The following is a 23,484-nucleotide window of genomic DNA, read 5'->3' as shown; positions in this document are numbered from 1 at the left end:
CTGGTGGCCTCCTGCCTGTACCCTGCCTGGGCCCCTCTCCGCTCTTTGCCTTTGTCCTCACCTCCAGCACAGGCTGATTCCACCTTTCAGGTCCCCGCTCGCCAGTGGGGAGGGTCATATTTCCCTCCTGACTCATCCCAGAGCCGCTGGCCATCTGTGCTGGCATCACCTTACCTGCCCCAAGTGACGGGCGGAGGGCCCCGCAGTCGGGCCACCCCAGCACCCAGCCCTGCCCGGCCTTTCAGAGGAGTGTCCTCTGGAGCTGGGGCACCGAAGCCCATGGGGTGCAGACCTGGGGGTCCAGCTGCTGAGTCTGGGAGGGCAGGAGCAGGCCCTGGGTGTGTGGTCAGGTCCCTGGGGCAGCTGTGCCCAGTCACCTCCAGGGGGCAGCCCGGGCCGACTGGAGCAGCACCGTGGGCACCGAGGGCTGGGACTCCTGTGGTTGAGAGGCACTTGTTGGGCCTCTGTGCCTTCGTGCAGGCGGCCATCTTGGGTCCCAGCAGTGAACTTGGTCAGGCCCCTGGAGGATCTGGAGAGAGTAGGTGTACTGACCGGTTGGGGACAGAAAATGGGTTGAGAGTGACCACCCTGGGGGAAGGGGGCTGGGGGTGCGGCTGGGGCTGGCAGTGCCCAGGTCTAGAGGAGGGGAGAGGGCTCTTTGAAACTCCGGGGGGCAGCTCTGGGCCCCATATTTGGCCGCTGGGGAAAATGTTCCTGGGCTTAAAAGGGATCTGGGCTGAAGATGTGGGGGCAGGGCGTGGGCAGGGGAGCAGGGAGGCTGAGGGGACGAGGGCACCTGAGTGAGGGACCAAGCCCCTTCCTCAGTGGGAACAAGAGGAGAAAAGGAGAGGATGCAGGGAAGGAGGTGGTTGAGGGCCCCAAATGGGACCAGGGGGACGAGGGGATTGCCAGGGAGGGAGGGAGGGAGGGCGAGGATGTTCTTTCCCAGGATGGAGCTGGGGCAGAGCAATGTGTTTGGTTGCCGTACCCAGCTCCTGAACTAGCTCCTGTACTCACCAGCCGGGGGGTCCCCCAGCAACTGCCACATCCTCTGCAGGCCGTGGCCCTTGTCCCCGTAGGGTCTGCTGATGCCCTATGTGGGGATGGCAGGCTGGGAGGGGGCTGTGTGTGGCTCGGCAGAACTGTGGCTTAAGGAGCCTCAGCTTTTCCATCCTCCCTAAGAAAGTAGGTGCAGGTTGGGACGGCAGGGGACAGGGGGGCCTTGACTGGGAGCTTGAGGTCCCCCAGCCAGTCACCAGGGTGGAGTTGGACCCTGAGGTGTCCAGTGCCAGTCCAGGCTGCCTCTGGTGGAGTCCCCCTCCTGTCCCTCCAGCCACCCTCCCCGTTGGGCAGTGGCCTCTGAATCTGCCTCTAGCCACACTCTTGGGGCGCTTTTGCTCACGCTTGGCCATGCCTGAGCTGGCATGTGCTCTGTGGATTTTGTTTTAAGGACGGGGAGCCAGTGCAGGGTTGGGGCAGAGGAAGGAGGTGTGAATGGCCTAGTGTCAAGGAAGACACACGTGTGGCTGGAGGAGGCCCCTGTTGGCTGGGCTGGCTGGGTGAGGCAGCTGTAGAGCCTGCCAAGGGTGATCGGGAGGGCCACGGCTGGATAGGTGCCCTCAGGGGTCTCTTTCGGGGCCAGATGAGGACACGGGACCAGGCTTCCACCCAATTCTGGGCCAGACTGGCTGGATCATCTCATGTCACCCTGTGCCTCAGCTATAAACTGGGTGTGTCCCAATGCAGTTGTGAAGTCCAAAGGAACCGAGAAAACTTCTGTGGGAGTCCCAGGAATTGGGAGGGGCCACCATGGAAGGGTTCCTGGAGGAGGGACCCCCGGAGCTGAGCTTGAAGCGCAAACAGAATTTGGCCTGGAGGAGAGGAGAGGACGCGGGATGGGGAGAGCATCCAGGAGACACTGAGCCAGAGCCGAGAGGCCGCGACGCTGGAAAGTAACGGGCGCTCGCTGCTGGAGCCACGCCGGCCGGTCTCGGGGGAGTGGCGTGGCTGGAGGGCCCCTGCCTCCCACCGGGCACGGACGGTTGGCTCTTGCCGCCGCCCCCGCCCCAGCAGCTGGCAGGGCGAGGGCTGCCCCCGGGCGGCTGCGTCCCGCTCTGCCACCTCTGCGCCCGGCCTGGCTCCGCCCCTCGGCCGGGCGGGGCGGGGCCGGCGAGCGCCGCTGAGCAGGTGGAGGGTGGCGGCGGGTGGGGCAGCCGCGGCTCAGGCGCCGGGGCGGGAGCTCCAGCTCCACGTCCCCGCTCCCTGTGCGCCCCGATGCCTGCCCTACTCGTGCCCCTGCCAGGGCCCCCGCCTGACCAGTCTCCGGTCCGGGACTGGTTGGGACTTGGGAGCTGAGCCGTCCGGCCGCTGTGCCCATGCAGTGCCGGCTGCTCCGGGGCCTGGCCGGAGCCCTCCTCACCCTCCTGTGCATGGGGCTTCTGTCCCTACGGTACCAGTCACGCCCGCCCCCCCAGGGAGTGCAGCAGCCCCCCAGGCTGAGCCGGCCCAGCCCCGCGCCCCGCGAGCTGCGCCTGCAGGACGTCTTCATCGCCGTCAAGACCACCCGGGCCTTCCACCGCTCGCGCCTGGACCTGCTGCTCGACACGTGGGTCTCCAGGATCAGGCAACAGGTGATGAGTGGGCCAGTTCGCGCCATGGAGTTTGGGGCCGGAGGGACTCTGGAGGTCTTCCCGCTGGGCTGGGATCTCTGGCTGGCTGAAGCAGAAGCTGCTGTCGTCCAGCCATCGGGGCCCATCGCCCCATCCTTCCGCCCGGCCCACGCTGTCACTGACACGGCGTCCAGTTCCTCAGATCCTCTGTTAGTGGCCAAGCTGCCCCAGGCCCCCGGTCCCTCCTGGGCTCTCTCTGTTCCCTGGCTGCCCCCCAGCGGGGGCCTTACTCCTCCCCAGCTTGGCCCAGCCTGGCCGCAGGGACCATAGAGGGTGCTGGGCCAGTGGGGTGGCGGCTTCTGAGAGGTCCTGACTCAGAGGCCCTCCCAAGGGTCCTGTGCCAACCCCGGACTAGGAACTGCCCTGCCCAGGCTCTGGGGTGGAGGGTGGAGGGAGGCCCTAGGTGGGGCCTGTTCCTGGAGGCGCCCTTTCGGGCTTCCTCAGCCCCTGCGGCTGCATGTGTGCGTCTTGTGTCTCGCGCTGGTTTCCTGTGGTTGTCCTGGGAGGCTGTCGCTGAGGCAGAGGAGGGCGAGAGGTTGGGGTGTGTGCGTGCACACTTGTGCTCACATGTGCGGAGCCCAAGTGTGTTCGACATGCAGTGACAAGAGGTGTGTGGGTGACCTGGGCACGTGGCTGGTGCCCTTTAGGGGAGGCACCTCTGACCATCTGAATCTCTCCCAGCCTGTCCTGTCCCCGCGGTCAGTACTCTCCTCAAGCAAAGCCAGGGATCTGGGGCTGTTGGGGACCGTCTCTGGGGAGGCCCAGGGTGGATTCACACACACCACCCCCACTGTGGTGGCTGCTCTGCGGGAGGAAGTGACTGAGCCCTTGGAGGGGAGCCCAAGGAAAGGCACAGTAAGGTCTGAGAGGCCAGGGACCCCAGGGAGGGCACACCCCTGCCCCGATTTCCTGGCACTGATGTCTTTGCGCCAGGATTGACCCTTCCCAGCAGGGCCCCCAGCATCCCTGGGCCCCGCCAGATTCTCATCTTGGGGAGATCTGGTTCCGCCTGCGGAAGCCGCCAAGACTGGCCCTCCCTGCAGACCTTCCTGTTTATGGCGCGGTGTCTGTGGACCCGGGAGTGTGCCTCACGTGGCTTGAGGCCCTTTCCTGTCTTGTCCTGTTCACCATGGTGGTGCCCCCAGATGAGGAAACTGAGGCTAGAGGAGGAAGTGCTGGCCAGTGTCACCCAGGGGTCTGAGGGGGCAGAGCCCAGCGGGACCCAGGTCTCACCTCTCCTTGCACCTTCAGCCTGGGGGCTGTGCCTGGCAGTGCCAGCCTGGCTACAGTGGCCCCGTCCCAGGCTCTATCCCAGATGCTGATCAGGCAGCTCCTGAGGGCTGCACTGTGCCCATGGCTCTGCTTCCCTCACACCACCTGAGGGCTGGGTGTCCATGCTCCCAGGTGGCAGGTGGGGAAGCTGATCCAAGCTAAGCAGAGTCCCGGGATGAGCTCACTCAGTGGACCCCAGAGCGGGGAGCAGAAGTCATATTTAAGTTGAAAGAGGCCCACCCTGGACGTCGGTTCTCTCTCACCTTGGGTTCCTCTCTCCCTCTGACCTTGGCCGAGGCCCTCCCCACCTGCGCAGCACAGGGGCATCCGGAAGGGGCCTGAGCTGGCCAACTCCAGCGCTAGGCGCCGGCTGGTTAGAGGTGGTGGGGTGGCAGGTGGGCCCTTGTGGCTTGTGTGGGAGCCTTTGTCCTGCGGAGGGGCGGGCGGGGGAGGCGGGCCTTGTGTGTTTTGTGCTTGAGGGGAGCCTTTCTCTCCCCCACAGGCCCCTTTTTCTGTGTGTGTGTGTGTGTGTGTGTGTGTAGGGGTCGGGGAGGTGGCAGCAACCCTACATCTCCCTTCCTGCAGCAGATGGTCCCCCTGCGCCCCTCCCTGCCCCGTGGGCTGCTGGTCTTTTGTTTCTCTGCCTGTGAAGTCTTAACCATTGTCAGGTCCCCTGTTAAACAAATCAAACAGCTTCTGGCTCAGAGGAAATTCTGCCCACTGTTCTCCTCTGCCAGCCTTGGAGTTCCCAGGGGCGGGGACCACCAGCTCCTGCGCCCTCTCCTGCTCCCGGAACGCCTGCTCATCCCACCTGCTCATCCCTCTTGCCTGTGTTTTCTACTTCTTCAGCGACCAGCCGTCCCTAACCCGCTTGGTCCATCCTCTCCAGTGTGCTGCTTGGTGTGCCAGGGAGCAGGGCAAGAGTCCTGGCTTCTGTTACAGACCCCTTGGGGGCAGTGTGGCAATCAGACGTGGGTGGGGGCATTCAGAGCAGGAGACCAGGGGAGATGCCCGCAGGAGGTCATGCCCATGAGCTGGACCAGGGCTGGTCTTGGAGAGACTGAAACAGCGATGATTCAAGGTGTGGAGGGGGTGGACAGACTGCACGTGAGGGGCAGCACGGTGGCCCCCAGTCCTGGGTCCCAGCAGAGCAGCAGGGACTCGGTCTTTTTTGTTTTTGTGGGGGGTATGGAGCCCAGGGCCTGTGCGTGCTGCCAAGCCTCTGCCACAGAGCCACACACCAGCCTTTGTTTTTGGTACTGGAAATTGAACCCGGGGCACTTAACCACTGAGCCGCATCCCCAGTCCTTTTATATTTTATTTAGAGACAGGGTCTCACTGAGTTGCTAGGGCCTTGCTAAGTTGCTGAGGCTGGCTTTGAACTCGCGATCCTCCTGCCTCAGCCCCCGGAGCTGCTGGGATCACAGGCATGTGCCACAGCGTCCTGTCCCATGTTTTTTTATTTTTTTGTGGAAGTCATGGCTGCAGGGGATGTGAAAGCTGGGAGCTCAGGCGCAGGCTGGAGGCACAGAGGAGCCCGAGTCATCTCCTGTAGATGATGCTTCCTGGGACCTGGGCTTGGGCGCCCGCGCGCTGCTGACTGGTATAGTGGGAGACCGCCTCCAGGGAGAGGGGCTCAGAAGGTGGACCTGCCAGGCCTCCAGAGCGAGGCAGGTGCTGGAGAAGGAAGCAGATGGGTCGGGCCTGTAGCCTCCAGGGTGCAGGCTTCTGGTGGGAGAGACCAGGGGATAAATCCCCATTCCTGGGATTTGCAGTTTCCATGGGAGGAAGGGGGAGGGGGGGTGGGCATAGGAGCTCCTAGTGTCACCAGAGGGGTGTCGAGCTTTCCTGGGAGAGGCGATGCCCGAGTTGGGAGCTGGAATGTAGGAAGAGGGAGCATCATGTGCAAAGGCTCAGAGTTGTGTGTGTGTGTGTGTATGCATGAGCATACACACACACACACACACACACACACAGCATATTTGGGGAACCGAAACAAATTTGGGCAGAGAGATTCCTGCCTCATGGTGGAGCAGGAAGTACTGAGATAAGGCTGCATCAGGTGGCAAGGGTCAGGGGTCCCTTCACTAGTCATGCTTTGGAGGCTAAATTTTATCCCAGGGGCAGTAGGGAACCCATGGAAGGTGCTGGCAAGGGGTGGTGGGTATGAGTTTTATATGATTCTGGTCCTGAGAGGAAAACAGATCGGGGTGAATGGGCCAGAGTCTTGCCACAATCCCTGAGAGACGATGGTGGCTGAGAAGTAGGTCTGTGGCCATGAGCCCTGGGAGAGGCCCTGTCCCCCCCGTACCTTTCGCTGTTCCTAACCCTGGACTCTAGCCTCACTGCCTCTGTTTCCCTTAAGTCTTCCTGTTGAACTATTACTCCTTCCTTTACACGGTCTTACTTTAGTCTCACAGCTGTTACTGCCTCCCATTTTACAATGGGTAAACTGAGGCCCAGGGTGGGGCTGCACTGCTCTGAGGGACTCCTAGAGGTCTGTGGGTGACAAGGAAGGGCCTTCAGGGCCAGGGCCCTGCTCTTGGAGGGAGGACAGGGGTAGGCCTCAGGTGTGGACGGTGGGGCATGGGGTACCTGGGGTGAATGAACAGGTGGGACATTTTCTCCTTGGTCCCCACAGGGCAGCCCAGGGATCGGGAAGTCCTTGCAGGCCTTTGAGGTGCTCAGTAGAGAAAGGAGCTCTCGGGCTGCCGGGCGGCTCTGCCCCTGTTGGGCTGGGCCTGGGGGGTGAGGCATCCTGGCCCTGCGTCTCTCTCACTCATGGCTGCTTCTGGAGGGTCCCCTCTGCCTCTCATTCCCAGTTTGCTTTTGGTCTATTTAGGGGACAGATCACAAACCCTTCCTCATGAGGTTAAAAGAGGGCCAGCCGGGGGCAGGCATGGGTCCTGCTCCTGGTGGGTGCCCAGAGTGAGAGGGTGGGATCGTGTTAGTCTGCTTCCCGACAGGGCTCAGGGTTGTGTGTATGTGACCTGGGATGTAAGAGGGTGCCATTCTGCCAAGGGTATGGCTCTGTGAACGGGACAGGGCTGTGCACCAGGAGGTTGTGTCTATAGAAGCAGGGGTGTGTGTGTATGTGTGTGTGTGTGTGTCCCCTAAAGAGACACATGGCCATGAGAGGGGCGTATGTCTGTCACTGCTGTGTGTATTCTCCTGGGTGGTGTCTGGGCTTGGCCATGGCGGGTGCTGGGTTGGCCTGGGTCTGCCCTGGGACACCGAGGCCTGACCCAAGTCTTGACCCCTTCTCCTTCCCAGACATTCATCTTCACTGACAGCCCAGACGAAGGCCTCCAGGAGAGACTGGGTAACTGCTGGCTGGGTGGGGGCCCTTGGCTATTGCCAGAGAGAGCTGGGCAGCCGTGCTCTGGCCCGGGGCTGCCCAGGAAATGGGCTGACCACCTTTGCCTTTGGGATTCCCTTTAGCCCAGGAGGGGAGAGGGCTTCCCTCTTGGAAATATGTGCAGGTGTGGGGAGGGGCTGCTGGACTAGGCCCTGGACACTTGGTCCAATCCAGCCTACTGTCCTGGCCAGGTCAGCCTGCCCTGGGCCTGGTTTCCCCACTGTCAGCTGGGAGGGGGTGGCCCTGGGGGCTCCCTTGGCCTGGCCTTGCTCTGCATTCAGTGTTTGGGGCTGTGGGAGGCGCTGGGCAGGATCCCTGATGGCTCCTTCTCCTCTAGGGCCCCACCTTGTGGTCACCAACTGCTCCGCTGAGCACAGCCACCCTGCGCTGTCCTGCAAGATGGCTGCCGAGTTCGACGCCTTCTTGGCCAGCGGGCTCAGGTGGGTGCTCCTGGGTCTCTGGGGGAGGGGTGACTTTGAGGGTTGGGTCAAAGCAGTGACGTGACCTGAGTCCAGTGGAAGAACCCTCGTCTCCCACGCAAAAGGCAGCCTACAGACCAGCCTCTGCCCTGGGCCTTGTGTCTTAAGCGGCCTGCCTTCCCCAGGAGCCTCCAGCACGTGCTTCTGGCATAAAATGGGCCTCAAGTGGTGGCCAGGGAGCCCCCTATCCCTCCAAGTTCACTGTCCCCGTCCCTCCTCACAGGTGGTTCTGTCACGTGGATGATGACAACTACGTGAACCCATGGGCGCTGCTGCGGCTGCTGAGGGCCTTCCCCGCGGCCCTCGACGTCTACGTGGGCAGGCCCAGCCTGAACCGGCCCATCCGCGCCTCGGAACCCCAACCGAGCAATCGCACGGTGTGTCCTGCCCTCCTCCTTCGCCCATTGGCTGCAGGCCCCAGGGGTGGGGCCGATTCGGGGCGGGGCCAGTTCAGGGGCGGGGCTGATCCAGGGGCGCGGCCGACCTGGGGCGGAGGTGTGGTGGAGGCCACTGGCGGGGTCTGAGCATCAGGTCTGGCTCCGTCCCTGTGGGTTTGGGCCAGTGGCTTCTCCTCTTTGAGCCTCAGCCTCCTCCACTGTGGAAGGAGATGGAGGTTGTGCAGGCGAGGCCTAGAGAAGGGCAGGTAGTAGGTCCCCAGTCATCCAAGAGCGGAGGCTTGGTCTGTCACACAGTGAGCTCCAGGTGTACTGAGGCTTCCTGACTCCATGGCGGGGCTCGTGGCCACCTGGTGTCACCATGCAGTCACTCAGGGTGTTAAAATGCCGGAATCCTGTGGGCCCCAGAACACGACCCCCCTTCAGCACCCTCCTCTCCAAACTTCCACTAACCAGCAACTTAGAGTGCACACTTGGTACCGTAGGGAGCCCAGACCAGCTTCGACCCTAGACCTAATGGACACTGATTAGGGCTGCCAGATTTAGGGCAAAAAAAAAAAAAAAAAATCCTGGATACCCAGTTAAACTTGACTTTCAGATAAATAATGAAGAATCTGTTAGAAGAAAAATATCACATGGCTCTCCCCTGTCCCCAAGTCCCACCAGGTTATAGGTGTTGGGGTGCCCAGGCCCCAATGGTCCCCTTGGCCACAAGGAAAAGGCAGGTAGGAAGTCCCCTCCCTAGAGGCAGCGCCTGAAGCCGGAGCTGGGCGCGCTGTGGGGCTCCCTCACCCTCCCCAGGTCGCCATCTGCTTCGCTAGGGAAACCAGAGCCTTAATTATCAGCAGCTCCCCAGCCTCTGAGCCCTAATTAAATCCTCCTGGGCTTGAGGCCATGTGTGTGAGAGAATCCAGGTAAGTCCAGGGGTCCCCCAGGCTCCCACACCCTCCCACCCCACACTCATCTGGCTTGAGCTGTTTGCCTCAGGGGCTGAGAAAGTCACTGTGGAGCTTGACTCCAGGGGTTCACACATCAACCCTGCCACTGCCTGGCTTTGTGACCCTTATTGAAGTCATATAACCTCTCTGGGCCTCAGTTTCCTCCTCTGAGAAGCAGGAGATAACAGCCCTTACTCATAGGGCAGTTATGAGCATAGAATAAAAAGGGGTCATCTGTCAAAGTCCTTGGAATGGCACCTGGAATGTAATGGACACTGGCGAGTGTCAGCGATCAGTCCTAGTCAGTGTTCACATCCTAGCCAAGTCCTCTCTCTGCAGATGCAGTGCCCAGCTGGGCACACCTCGGCCCACCCCCAGGGCTCACATGTGCCCTCGTTGGCATGCACCCCCAGCAGGTCCCAGGACTGCCCTGGAGCGGGCAGAACCCCACAGTGTCCAGGACTGTGCGGATCTTGGGTCCTCCAGGGCAGGACTGCAAAGGGGGCGAGAGCTCTGGTTGGGGTCAGTCCCCACTCTGTGACCTCAGGCAAGTGACTTCATTTCTCTGTGCCTTGTTCACCCACCTGGGGCATGAGCCTTGGCACAGGGCATGGGACAGGCAGCATTCAGGGTCAGGCACTTATGAGGCTACTGCCGTGTTGTGTCATTACACGGGAGTGGGGGCCACACGCTCGTTCACTTAGAAAACAAAAAATAAGAGTTTACCCAGGCACCTCCTGTGTCAGGTCCTCAAGAGTCACTCATTCTGCCTTGCTGAGCCCGACCTTTCTCGCATTCTAGAAGAACGGCAGTTGGGGTCTTTAGAAGGATGCTTCTGAGCCAGGAGAACCATCAGATTTCAGAACTGGAGCAGATGTGCTCACATGCGGCCCAGAGAGGAGCAGTGCCTTTCTCGAGGTCGCACAGCCGAGCAGGGAGGAGGGAAACCTCAGGTTCAGGCTTCCTCATTGCTGCCCAGGGCTCTTCTCACTGCTGCATCGCGGGAGATAACTCGCCCCAAATGACGTGCCTCCCATTAAGCACCACCTTTGGACTTGGGGGCAGGAATCCTTGGGGAGCTTGTTGGACCAAGGGATGGGACAGCTGAAAGGGCAAAGTGCCTCTAGAGAAATCCATGGTGAATTCAGGGTCATCACAGAGGAGGGAGGAAGAGGCCTTGGGCTGAGGTGATGGTGGTGATGTCGGGGCTCAGAAAATAGTTTAAGCCCTAAAGGGACACCTTGGTGCCCGTGAATGAGATGTCAGGGGGTTTGCTGGCGGCAGGGGCTCCCAGGACTGTCTGTCCCCTCTACTCCATGAGAGACCTCATCTTCATTTTTTGCCAAAAACTCTTCTTGGCCCCAGGAATTGGGAGTGGGGAAGCCAGTGGAAGTGGCCTGGTGGAGGTGGCATCAGGACTGTACATTGCACACAGCACTCAGGGAAGGACTCTGATTGGCTGGCCTAAGTCATGTGCCTATTGCAGAGCCAATCACTGGTCAAGGGGTGTGGCCTTGTGCACAATCATTCCTGTGGCGCCTGCGTGCTTCCATGACCTGGGGAGCAGTGGGGTGTTGGCCGCCCCCCCCCCGCCCCGCCCTCTTGCCACAAGATGGAGCCCTTTCTCAGAGGAGGGGGTCAGATTCCACTGTATTCCAGTGTCCTTGGTGACCTCGGCACTCATAATTAGCTATGTGACTTTGGGCCTGGTGTCCTTACCTGTGAGATGGGCCTCATAATGCGAGGCTGTAGCAAGACGTGAAGGTTACATGGAGAGATTCTGAGCCACGCGGGTTGGAGTGAGGCGTGGCCTCAGTGTCCCTGTCCCCAACTCACCTTGCACCCTCTGCCCTCTCCTTCCCAGAGACTGGTGCAGTTCTGGTTCGCCACAGGGGGTGCCGGCTTCTGCATCAACCGCAAGCTGGCTTTGAGGATGGTCCCGTGGGCGAGGTAAGCCAAGACCCTGGGTGGCTGGAAGGCAGGGAAGGGTGGCTACTGGCATGCCCCAGGGGCAGGAAGGCTTGAGAGTGGGCGCAGGAGGAGCTGCCTGTCATTCACTTTGTGTTACCGTGTGACCCAGTTCATGCTGAGCAAATTACCTGCCCCCCTGTCTGCAGGGGGTGCACAGTCCGGTGGCCTCTGTTGCACACAGGAACACCTCGAGAAGTCTGTTTGCGTGTCTGCAAGTGGACCTGCAAATACAGGGACTACTGGTGCCAAGACTCAGGGTTTGGGCTGCATCTGGCCGAGCCAGGGAATCACAAGGCCCCGTTTGCAGCCTCCTTCCGCTCTTCTGACCAGTCAATGCCAGAAGGGAGGTGAAGGCCAAGAGTAGGGGCTCTCAGAGGAGCAAGAAGGCCTTTTGGTTGAGGACAAGAGGGACGACTTCCTAGAAGAGGTGGAATTGACCTGGGACAGCACTAGAGGACCCCAGAGAAGGGGAACCAGAGGGCACTGGAAGCCCCCGGTATGGATGGGGGGATGCTGGCCTTCTAGAAGTGCACATGTCTTCGTGGGCAGGATAGTATTAACACTCATGGCCTTGAATTTGGGTTGAGGGTTGGATCTGAGCTTGGCCTCTGTGTCACCAAAGGATGATGACACCAGGTCTCTCCTTTTTGATGGCGTAGCCTGTGTCTGCACTGAGGAGGGTGAGGCCCTAGAGGGTAAGCGCCGCTAAGGTCACCCAGGCTCAGGGGTACGAGCTGCTGAGACCTGGTTGCTTCTCCACTATACAGCCCGCCTTGTCCCAGGCTGGGATCTGTGGGCGTGGGAGTGGCCTGTTGTCCTAGGGCAGGTCTGGCAGGCGTGCACCCGGAACTGCCAGGGGTCCTCCTTGTGCCAGGGTGTCCCACCTCTGTGGAACTTTTATGTGATTGATTGATTGAACTCAGGGGCACTCAACCACTGAGCCCCAGCCCCAGCCCTATTTTGTTTAGAGACAGGGTCTCACTGAGTTGTTTAGCACCTCACCATCACTGAAGCTGGCTTTGAACTGGGAGATCCTCCTGCCTCAGCCTCCTGAGCTGCTGGGATTATTTAGGGAAAACTCCGCCTCCTCTGTTCTGAAGGCTTGGCTGTGGACCCAGCCCGGGAGGGAGTGTGGGTGGGGCTTCTGCACCCCTCCCCCCTTGGCTGGGTGTCCCGACTCAGCACTGGTCCTGCTCCCATTGACCCTCTCCCTGGCTCTCCTGACCAGCTCTCTTCCCAGCACGGGGGCTGCCGAGGAGGGCAGAGGCCTTCCTCTCTGTGTCTGGGGCAGGCAGGTGCTCAAGCTCAGCAGGGAACCCACAAAAAGATAGGGAGAGCAGGAAGGAGACATTCATGAAGGGCTTCACCACTGAGGCCCCCCCAACAGCCCTGGCCAGGACGGTGATCGTCCCGGCTCACAGCAGAGGAGACGAGGCTCGGGGTCCTGACTCCCAGGGTCGCACCGTGGACAGAGGCAGCTCCACCCCTGAGCTGTCCGCCCTGCTGCCGGCCCAGCAGAGAGCTTCCTGGGAAGGGGTCAAGTGCAGAGGGCCTGGCCAGTGCTACAGTCCAGCTCTGCCCCCCAGCGGCTCCCACTTCGTGGACACCTCTGCCCTCATCCGGCTGCCTGATGACTGTACCGTGGGCTACATCGTGGAGTGCAAGCTGGGGAACCGTCTGCGGCCCAGCCCCCTCTTCCACTCGCATCTGGAGACCCTGCAGCTACTAGGGGCCACCCAACTCCTGGAGCAGGTGAGGGGTCTTGGGGCAGGTGGCAATGAGTGGGGGAGGAGGGTCCCCCAAAGGAACATGGGGTGTTTGACATCAATCTGGAACTTGAGATTATGGGGCTTGGCTATCGATGGGGATCCTGAGGCCCAGGGTGGCAAAGGACCCCCTAAAGGTACTCAGTGACTTGCTCCTCAAGGGTTAGCATTGTGACACTGTGATTCTTTGATCTGGTCCCCAAATGCTGGCAGGAAGGGCCTGCACAGGTGACAGGAAGCTGGCCTCTGGTTCCCGGGACTCTGTCTGCCCACGCTGGCCTCATCCTGGCAGAAGGCAGCCCGGGTTTCCACTCCATCCTGGGAGGAGGGCGCCTCCTTTCCCAGACCCCGTACTGATTTGATTCCTGGTCTAATGGCCTGGGCCGGTCACATGGCCCTTCTCCTACCAGGGCCGGGAGCTGCTTGGCCAGGCCGGGAGCTGGGCTGTGGCTTCATCCTTGGGAACCCCAGGTTCATCTTATGAGGACCACACACCCGAAACTGGGAAAGCGGCAGATTTTGGACAGCCGGAAGTGGGGCACTCCCTGGTCAGGGTTTCCTGAGCACCTGCCGTGCCAGGTACCACCGAGGGCTGGCCTCCTCCAGCTGTTTCCTCACCATATTCACACACGGTCAGCACATCGTCCTGCAGTATCCACACACATTGGTTCCAGGACCCCCTTGATACTGATGTCCCAGGATGCTCAGTGCCCTATAGGAGGTGCTTCGTGTTTGCATATCGCCACGCGCAGCTTCCAAGTGCTTTAAGTCAGCTCACCAGGTGCAGTGATGCACGCCTGTAATCCTAGTGATGCAGGAGGCTGAGGCAGGAGGATCCCAAGTTTGAGACCAGCCTCAACAACTTATCAAGGTCCTGTCTCAAAGAATAAAACCGGCTGGGGATGTGGCTCAGTGGTAAAACGTCCCTGCCTTCAATCCCCAGTATTGAAAAAGTAAAAATAAAAAAATACATAAGCCATCTCTGATTACGTCTGATACCTGCCGACTCTCCCCTGTATGTGAGTGGGTGTTGCACTGGAGTGTCAGGGAACGTCAGAAGAATGCTCTCGTGCACGTTCAGGTCAGATGCCAAGGTTTTTGCGTATTTTTAATCCATGTTGGTGCAGCACCCGGTGCAGGGCCCGGTGGTGGAGGGCCGACTGCAGCAGCCTCCCCGCTGGGAGGATGGGGAGACGCAGGCCTGGGGACTGAGCTCCACCCAGCTGGGGCGCAGCTGAGCAGCAGGCTCCTGGCCCAGCATGCGCCTCCCACGGGGGGCTCTAGAAGGACCCCCTGCCCGCGGTGGAGCTGCAGGCGGATCTGTGCCTCTCAGGATGCCCTCTGGCCCTCTCTGCTGTTGCCAAAATGCTGCCCCCTTGTGGGATCCCTGGTGCGACACCCCCTCAACACTACTCCGCTTCTCTCTGCCCAGGTCACCCTCAGCTATGGTGTCTTTGAGGGGAAGCTCAATGTCATTAAGCTACCTGGCCCCTTCTCCCCTGAAGAGGACCCCTCCAGGTGGGTCTGAGGGCTGCAACGGTAGGACGGGAGGTGGGGGTGCTGAGCCCAGGCATCCAGAGGTGGGGGAGCTGAATGAAGGAGTAGATTTCTGCCTCTGCTCTGCGGTGTGTCTTTAGGCCAGTGTCTTGCCCTCTCTGGGCTTCAGTCTCTCACTTGTGACACTTGGAGACTGAATATTGTGGCTGTGTAGGACTCTCCCAGCTCTGATCCCCTAGAGTTCCTCAGGAGCCCCCAGAAGACTGTCCTGTTGGCCCTGAGTGAAGGAGGCCACGTGCTGCAACCCCAGACATGGCGGGGGTTGTGTTGTCTCCTTTGTTTCTTGGTCCTCTTAGACGGTTCTTCTGGGAGGGGAGGGTTGGGATGGTTAGAACCTTCCTGAACAGGCCTCAGGGAGGTTGGGGCTGCTCGCCTCGGTCCCCTTGGGTGTGGAGCAGTCTAGGGGACAGTCTGTGGCAGTGCCTGGCTCCCCGTCCACTGCTGCCCCCGGGGGTATGTGGCTTGTGCTGCTGGCTCAGGTGGTGGGAGGGGTGGGAGGGGTCGGGGGGCAGGTGGCCTCTGAGCCCAGCCGCAGGACTGCCCCCTCCTGGCAGTCCTGCTGTCCCCACTCACCCGCTGCCAGCCAGCGCCATGTGGAGGCTGGGAGCTGGGGAGGCGGGGTCCTGCCTGCAGGGATGTGCAGGTCTCGGGGGCAATGGGTAGCAAGGGGTGGTGTGGGCCCTGGGTCCCCTGATGGGTAGAGACTTGTCCAAGGGAGTCCTGGACAATGAGGCGTCTGGGACACTGTCCTGTGGGGGACAGTAAGACAGCCTCCGTGTTGACGGGCGTGGGCTGTCCAGGGAGGGGGAGGGGGCATGGGGTACCTGAAGTGTTAGCAGCAGTCCCCAGGACAGGAGATGGCACAGTGTCCTGGGCAGAGGGGATGGCATGTGCAGAGGCCCAGGGGCAGTAGATAGATCTTGACGTGCTCAAGGAAGCAGAGGGAGCCATTGCAGCCCTATGCAGAGGTGAGGAGAGGTGACACGGTGCCTGGTTTGCTCAAGGAGGTGACAAGTGACCTCCCAAGGCCTTTGTGGGCTCTGCCTGGACCTTAGATTTAGATTCCGGTCCCTTGCAGGGAAGCAGGGCCCCTGGCCCCCAGGTTTCCAGAGCCGCCTGGTTGGAGCAGAGGCTCTGAGCACCCCGAGGGTCCTGGGGGGCTGCGTTGACCACATTGTGGGTCCCAAGGAGACAGTTTGGCTTAACACAGGGAAAAACTTCAAAATTCCGGCCGTCGGTGGGGGCGGGAGCTGTACCTGAGGCCAAGAGGCTTGAGGGTTGGTCCCGGGGCTGGGCGGCGGCTCAGCGGCAGAGCACTTGCCCAGCCCGTGGGGGGCCCTGGGTTCCCACCCCCTGCCCTGCAAGACAAATGGTTTGCTCCAAGCTCAGGATTCTAGAATCCGTAGCTTCCTGCGGTTGGGGCCGGAGCCCTGAAGGCCCAGGTCTGTGGGGCGGATGGGCTCAGTGGGGTCTTGTTCTGAAGTCTCTCTAAGCTGGGGGGCTCAGCCAGGGGTGGCTTTGTTCCCCGGGGGACATTTGGTGATGTCCAGTTGCCCGACTCGGGGACGTGCTGCGGGCGTCTCGTGGGTAGAGGTCGGGGTGCTGCTGGGCCTCCTCCAGGGCACAGGGCAGTCCCTGCCCCCCGGGCTTTCCTGGCCCCAGATGTCTGTGGGGCCTGCTGCGCGTCACCTGCGGCCTGCGCCCTTGGGCAGCCCGGGAGTGCGGGCAGCACAGTGACCGTCCCCGGTTCCGATCTCTCTGCAGGTTCCGCTCCCTGCACTGCCTCCTCTTCCCAGACACACCCTGGTGTCCCCAGCTGGTTGTGCCCTGAGCCGCTGGGCAGAGGCCAGCGGAGACTTCGGGGGGCTCCTGTGCCCACGCAGCTCTGGCGCGTGCCCCTGGAGGGCGGCTCCTGGCGCGGCCTCTGGGCGACGAAGATGCAGGCCTGCGGGTAGCTGGAGGCACCCGGGCCCCAGAGGAGGCTGGACAGCCTGGGGAGCAGGAGGGCCAGGTGAGGGCCGGGCAGGCCCAGGCTGGAGCCCGCGGCCTGGGGGAGCCGACTGAGCGGGGCAGGCACCTGGGCAGGGCTGGGGATCGGGGTGCCATCCCTTAGACAGTGACTGGGCCCCCAGGGGGGTGTCTGGCTCTGGCCCTGGCTCTGTCCCCGTCATTCCCCTGGGACTGAAGCACGGGGCCATCTGCTCCTAAGTCCCCTGGCCGGATCCTGTGTCACTGAGGGGACCTGAAAGAGTCATGGCCAAACCCAGGGTCTGTGACGGGCGATGACGCTGCGGAGTCTCTGAGCTCCTTGCTCCCCCACTTGCTAATGGGCTCAGGTTTGGAGCCTCAGCAGGCCCAGGTGATGGTCCGCATGGCCCCAGCCAATCAAGACGACCCTTTGGCTCACTTTCCAGTCTCCGTTGCTGGGAGACGTTACCCTGTGACCCAGGTTTGGCCAGTAGAGAGGTTTCTGGGTGAGGTTTTTCAGCCCTGTACCTCATCTTCCTGTGTGAATGTGGGTATGATGGCTGGATCTGAGGAGCTACTTTGCCACCATGAAGGGAAGCCCAAGACCATCACCGCAGCTGTCTCCTCCAGCGTTTGGTTCTGTACGAAATTAAACCCCTATTTAAGTCTCTCTTGGTCCAGTTTTCTGCTTGCAGCCAGAGTGTTCCTGACAGGGCGGGATCCTCAGTCTATCTGTCACAGTGGTGACGGTAGTCACTTTGGTGCTCAAGAGGGGCTCCGTGTGTGTGCCATCTGTGTGTGTGTGTGTGTGTGTGTGCACAGGCATGAGTGCCCCTCTGTGTGAGGATGCGTGTGTGCCTGTGGCTGTGCCCACTGACCCCTGAGGGCCATAATGGGGCTCTGGGATGGGGGAGGAGGGAGGAGAGACCCCGAGGGGTGGAGGGGCCCTGGCCTAGGCATCTGGCCTGGGGCTCCCTTGGGTCATGTCCTTGGCTCTTGAGGGACAGAGTCCTTGTCCCCGCACATCGGGGTCAGAGGCATCTGGAACCACCAAGCTCAGCCCCTTGTTTCCTTCCCAGGGAGGGTCCTGGGGCCCAGAGGGGGACTGCCACATGCCCGTGGTCCCCCAGCACGCGAGGGACCTGTGCCGGGTGTGCAGGATGGAGCTGAGTGATGAGGGCGGCCCTGACCCACGGCCCCGGTCCTCCTCACCCCGCAGGGGAGGCTGCTGGCTGGCCTGATTTTAGAAGCAGCAGCAGATTTTCGGGTAATTCCCAGATCCTGAGGGTCGGTGGGGGGAGCAGGGCTCGGCCATCTGCTGCCTCCATTATCCCAGAATAGCTGGGGGTGGGGCTGGAGCGAGTCAGCAGGATGGGGATTGGGATGGTGGGGGAGGAGCACATAACCCCTTCGAGAAGCAGGAGGTTCTGTGTCTGGGGCCCTGAGCTGAGGCGCCCATGTGCGCCCTGCAGTCCGGGGCAGGGTCGGAGGCGGTGGGACCCCTTTCTCTGCCTCACTGTGCTCCTAAGCCCCCTCACCTTTAGCCCGGGCTGGGCAGCCTGCCCGCCCCACTTAGGGTGCACGTGGATGGGATAAGTTGGGGCCCTGGTGACCACTGACCTTGGGCTGAAGGTAGGCTCCTATGACAATGACGACGACGAGAGTGGACAGGCGCCAGAAGGAACCTGGAGATGCTCCTCAGGGGCTGGGGGCCTCCAGCCAGCCCCCACCCCGTCATGGAGTAGGCAAGGCCCCAGCGGAGCCTGCTCCTCCCCCAGCCACGCTGCCCTTCTGTGAACAGGGTGGGCACCACCGTGGGAGACTGGCCACGGGCATCTCAGCTCTGCCCTGCTGCGGAGCTGTCCGTCATGGGGGCATGCTGCAGGGCCGCCACCCCTGAGCACTTGATGTGAATCGGGCCATATCATCTTTGCCTGTTTGAAGTAGATGCACAGACCTTTGTGGCCATTTTGCAGATTAGGAAACTGAGGCACGGCAGGGGAAGGTTTTGGTCGGGCTCCTCATGGCTCCTCCAGCAGGTGGGGCTCTGTCTGCACAGCTCTCCCTCTCCCTGGAGTCTTGCTCTCGTCGGGAGCCACTGCCCCTCTGGGGGCCCGGGGCCACCCGGCACGCAGCAGCCACCTCAGCCTGTGGTAATGCTGCCCACCCCTCCTGCTCCCAGACTGCCCCTTGTGGTGCCTCAGGTGTCCACCCCCACCTGGCTCTGGGCTCTAGGGCCCCAGGGGTCCTGTTTGCTGCCATTCGGGACCTGGCATAGTAGATGCTCAACAAACATTTGAAGGATGAATAGAAAACTGAGCGACTGGGCTTCTCCGATCTCTTCTGCTCCTCTTGCCAGGGTCTTGGGGTCCTATGGATGGGGTCCTGCAGAGGGGCAGGGGATGGGGAGGGGCTTTATCATGGAGGAATCAGTCCAGCCACACTGGGACCCACTGTACTAAGATACTCATCCTTAGTATCGCCCAGAGGAGAAAACCTGGGTGTGCGTGTCCAGTTAGGACCCGACTGGAAGGACCAGTGCCTCCCCAGTCGGCTTCCCCTGGCCGTGGGCCCCAGCCAGGTCGGCCCTCTGGATCTAAGCACCAGGGTACAGGGCCTGCCAGGTTGTGCAGCATGTTAGGTGACACTGAGGTTCAACCACGGGGTCAACCATGGGGACAGTTCTACAAGACCAAGGACCTGGCCTCCAACCAGGGGGACGGCATACAAAAAGGAGGGGGGACAGAGAGACGCAGGAGACTGCACCCAGATGCAATGTGTGAGCCTGGTTTTGATCTTGATTGAAATCCATGGACCTTAAAATGACATTTTTGAGGAAAATAAGGAAATTGGAGCAGGGACTGTCATTAGATGACATTAGGGGCTGTTAACATTATGAGGGGTGACAATGATATTGAGGTTATTTTGAAAAATGTTCTAAGAGGTGAAAGATGCATTTTGAAATACTCGTGGGTGAAATGATATCACGTCTGGAATTTTCCTTCACAGGGGGCCTGCGGGCGGCTGTTGAGGCCGGGAGGGGCCAGGGAGGTCCCTGGGCAGCGCCCCCCTGGTAAGTGCGTGGGGAAAGCTCTATCCTCCCACCTCCGCTCTCTCCTCCCTGCCCCACATTCGGCCTGGAGAACATCTGTTTGCATCAGCACAGCTGTCCTGGCTCCCGTCCTGTTCCCCGCGCACCCAGAGGGAGGAAGGCGGCCCTGGGCTGGAATCGGCCCTGCCTGATTTGCATTTGGCCCGGAGCCTGGTTCCCGGAGGCGCACCCTGATTGCTTGTTACAAACCTTTGTCCCAGCGGCTTTGTGACCTGGGAACCTCCTGCTCTTCTCCGGCCCCAGGACTTCACTGCTGGCTTCCTCGGGGCAACAGTGGGTGGTGTGGAATCTGCCCCTGAGTCGGGTGCAGACCTTGCCCCAAAGGCAGCAGCGGGGACAGTGAGCAGGCAGGGGGGAGGGCTGCCGGCCAGCGGCTCTGGGTCTTGAGCAGGTGTGCCCCACTGCTGATGGGGTGTGGAGACCCCAGGGGCAGATGCGGACCTCAGTGTGGTTGAGATGACTCTTGTCGCCACACATCTCATCTTCTGCCTGAGAGTCACAGGCGTGGGCGGGGCGCTGTCCACACAGAGCAGGGGGCCCTGAGCCCCCCAGAGCAGGACCCGGACTCACGGTCTCTGGCCCAGCACTGGGCCCAGAGCAGCCACCCCAGGAGGCCAAGCGGTTCCTGATGGGGCTTAGACATGGGCCAGTACCAGGGTGGAGGTGTAGAAAGGCAGTTTTTTGGCAAAACCAGATTCCAGGGCTCCCCCTGGACCCGCAGAACCCAGCTCTCCCAAGACGCAGACTGTTTTCACCGGCTCCTGGGAGAGAGCGAGCGGCCTGGGGCTGGAGTCGGGAGTTCAGCACCACGGACAGAGCCTGGCCTCCCGCAGGCCTCCAGGCTCCTGCTGGGGCAAGATCACTGTGTGTCCGTGTCCGCGACAGGCAAGGGCCGGGCCTGATGGGGTGCGGATGACCCTGTGGTCCTGGCTCCCGCGTGGTGTCGTCCTCACCCCTGTTTCAGGAGTGACTTTCAGGGAGGCCAAGGTCCTGCTGTAGGTGTTGCTGACTCTACACAGAGGGGCTATCTGGTGGACACCCCTTGATTTATGACTTTTAAGGGACCCCCATACTGTGCAAGCAGCAAGGCATGAAGCCTGAGCCTGTGTGAGCAAATGAGCCCCCAGACATGGCCTGAGCCCCGACTGTTGTCTTGGGGAGCCGAATTCAAACAGAAGAGAGCTTTATTTACCTGGCCAGGGACTGTACCCACCCGGAGAGACTGATGCTCCGTGGGAGAACAGCCTGGCCTGTGTCCTGGGAATTTAAGGGTGGAAACCACAACTCAGGGGCCTTTCTTGGCATCATGCCAGCAGGGAGCTTACAACTCAGTGAGCCGTGTCTCGGGTCCGAGCAGGTGCTCAACAACCGTGTCCCGAGTCTCAGGTGAGCGGGGCCATGATCCATTTCAAAGTCACGCAGCCCCATAGCTGTACTCAAACCCAGGATGGAGCTCACCACCACCACCACCACCATATCCTGAGTTGGGGACATTCTGTGGGGCACAAAGTACAGACAAACAATTTTTTTTTTTTTAATAAGAAAACAACTTTCGTTTCTGGTTCTCAGAAGTGGGTCCTGCAGGTCCCTCCTCCCAGGAGCAGGTACAGGAAAACCAGGATGGGGTCCAGAACAGCCGAGGTGGAGTCCCTACGGCCACACTTTTTGTCCATATAGCCACGGTGACTCCATTCCCCATGGGCCAGTGCGAGTGACTTTCTTGATGCTCGCAGTTACCTGGTTCAGGGTCATCTCACACGGGTATCCACGAGCCTGGCATTGACATGATCAAACTCATACAGTTGTTGGACTGGAGCCCGTAACCTACCCTCTCCCTGGCTTCGTTGGCTCGTTTACACCTCAACACTGTGTTCAAGGGCTGTGCTCGCAGCCAGGGCGCTGTGGGGACGAGTGAGCTCTAGCTGCTGCCCCAGGAGCCCCCAGTGTGTCAAGCACGGTCCACTGACTGCTAGGAAGGAGAGCGGCCTTGGAGATGCCCCTCAGCAAGGGTGTGGCCTGCGGAGGCCGCCAGGCCCCGGGCTCCGGCGGTTGGCACAGAGGTGGGAGGATCAGCGTGGCCTGTGCCCGGCTCAGAGCCCAGAGCCTGCCTCCTAATCTGAGAAACGAGAGCGCGCACCCCTCCCGCCATCGCTCCAGGGCCGCTGGGACGAGAGCGTCCCCTCCTTCCAGGCCGAGGACCCAGCACCGGCGTCCACCGTAGACTCCCCATTTTCTAAGGTCCTCGCACCCCACGCTTAGCGCCGGACGTGGCAAACGGGGTGGGTGGCGGCTGCCACCCGGCTCTTATCCTGAGGAGTGATGGCCTCTTTAGCTCTTCCTCCTGGGCCCCCAGCTGGACGTGTTTCCAGCGTCCCTTGCAGTGAGGGTGACCACTGGCTGGGTCCTGTGTGACGGGATGGGCCATCAGACCCTCTGGTGTTAGCAGGGGACCCTGGCTAGAGGGGGCGTGGCCTGGGCGGGTGGGACCTCTGCCGTGAGCACCGCACAGGAATGGAACTTGCGCAGAGGGGCGCCCTTGGGTTTTGGGGTGCTCCTTACGGGGCTTCTGCTCCCCTGTGGCCACAAGCAGGACTTGCAGAGCTGGGGGGAGGAGAGGGAAGGACCTGAGCAGGCAGGAGACTGGGAGGTCTCCGGGGGGTGCAGTATGGTTTATTTCTAGATTCTTCCGCGCTTAATAACCCTACAGCCCCTGACCCGGAGTCCTCTGGCTCTGGCCTCATAATTTCTGCTCAAATCTCTTGAAGTCCCATCTCAGGTGACGACTCCCGCTCACTCCTTCCTCCTCATTCTGGATTTTATTTCAAGGACCTCTGAGCAGGAGCCCGACCTGGGGTAGAAGTGGTGGGCGAACCTCCAGGCTGGGTGCCCTGCCTTCAGGGTAGAGAGCCCCCTGTGGCTCCAACCCCGGGACCCCAGCTTCGTTCAGAACCAGGGTGACGGCAACCTTGCACCTGTAGGGGTTCAGAGAGAGTGAAACCACCCAGTCAAGCAACTGTTTGGCAAGAAGCGTTGTTCGTACAGTGTGGACCTGACTGAGACCGACTGAGATGACTCCTACTTCCCAGCGTGTCCTGGGTACCCGTCGTCTATTGCCCACGCCTGTTTGCTCAAGGATCTGCAGTCTGGTAGGTCTCAGCAGAACACCTGTCCCTGCTCCACCTGGCCTCGGCAGACGGGGCTCCAGGCTGGGGCAGAGACCATGAGCTGGAACAGTGGGGTCCTCCGCCGTGTCCTGTGTCTCCAGCAGGGATCTGCAGGGCAACTGGACTCTCCCTTCTGGCTCAGGTTCCCAGCCAAGACAGCTCTGCAGAAGCTGTGTCGCCTCTTGTGACTTCACCTGGGAAGTCAGGCAGCATAACTCATTAGAAGTCAGTAACCAAGGTGGCCCAGCCTCAAGGGGAAGAGATTTAGACTTCCTCACTTCAAAAAAATTCTTAAAATGCTGTTAAAATATGTATACCATAAATTTGCTTTTTTGATCATGTTGAAGTGTTTAATTCAGCAACATTCATTTATAAGGTTTTGTGACCATCACCAAAACCTCTTCTTAATGTCTAAGTGGAATGTTTTCAAGATTCATCCATGTTGTAAGCATATCTCAGAGTTCCTCTCCTTTTTATGACAGTATAATATTTAACTATTTGTCTATTGATGATCATTTGGGTTGTTGGCATCTTTTGACACCTGTGAATAACGTTGTGAACCTGGGTACAAATATCGATCCTTGCTTTCAATTCTTCAAGGTATATACCCAGCAGTGGAATTATTGGATCGTATAATAATTCTGTGTTTTAAGTTTTTTAGGGAACTCTGATGGTATTTCCATAGCAGCTATACCATTTTATATTCTCACAAGAAAAGCACAAGGGTTCCAATTTCTCCACATCCCACCAACACTTATTCTCTACTGTGTGCGTGCTTAATATCCATTGTAATAGGTGTGAAATGGTACCTCATTGCAGTTTTGATCCGTGTTTC

The 23,484-nt window shown here is 60.5% G+C and overlaps 1 protein-coding gene across 7 annotated transcripts; it reads left to right on the top strand.

Annotated features, from left to right (window-relative positions):
- Positions 1-2,177: 2,177 nt before the first annotated feature.
- Positions 2,178-23,221, top strand: Mfng (MFNG O-fucosylpeptide 3-beta-N-acetylglucosaminyltransferase). 7 transcript variants are annotated; one of them, XR_006848570.2, is made up of 9 exons: positions 2,178-2,630; positions 7,215-7,263; positions 7,637-7,739; positions 8,002-8,155; positions 10,976-11,061; positions 12,669-12,834; positions 14,281-14,366; positions 22,464-22,631; positions 22,792-23,221. XR_006848570.2 is itself a non-coding variant. In XM_046429502.2 (9 exons), exons 1-8 carry the CDS (start codon positions 2,376-2,378, stop codon positions 19,402-19,404), a joined length of 921 nt encoding a protein of 306 aa, XP_046285458.1. In that variant the 5' UTR covers positions 2,179-2,375; the 3' UTR covers positions 19,405-19,446; positions 22,464-23,221. The 7 variants fall into 7 exon arrangements, 5 of the variants coding, with proteins under 5 accessions (XP_046285454.1, XP_046285457.1, XP_046285458.1 ...); XR_006848569.2 differs by having other exon boundaries at positions 22,754-23,221; XM_046429502.2 differs by adding an exon at positions 19,383-19,446 and having other exon boundaries at positions 2,179-2,630; positions 22,464-23,221.
- Positions 23,222-23,484: the final 263 nt, after the last annotated feature.

The sequence above is a fragment of the Marmota monax genome, unplaced genomic scaffold (genome assembly GCF_021218885.2).
Source record: "Marmota monax isolate L192 unplaced genomic scaffold, Marmota_monax_Labrador192_F-V1.1 WCK01_AAM20220418_F8-fsc00051, whole genome shotgun sequence".
Taxonomy (NCBI): Eukaryota; Metazoa; Chordata; class Mammalia; order Rodentia; family Sciuridae; genus Marmota; species Marmota monax.
The sequence above is the reverse complement of the archived record's forward strand: the minus strand, read 5'-3'. Positions and strand labels throughout refer to the sequence as shown.

Excerpts from the sequence above, each read along its gene's own strand:
- Mfng (XM_046429498.2), top strand. The coding sequence starts at position 2,376 with ATGCAGTGCCGGCTGCTCCGGGGCCTGGCCGGAGCCCTCCTCACCCTC. Across the intron at positions 2,631-7,214 it reads TCTCCAGGATCAGGCAACAG|ACATTCATCTTCACTGACAG; the intron begins GTGATGAGTGGG and ends TCTCCTTCCCAG. Across the intron at positions 8,156-10,975 it reads CCCAACCGAGCAATCGCACG|AGACTGGTGCAGTTCTGGTT; the intron begins GTGTGTCCTGCC and ends TCTCCTTCCCAG.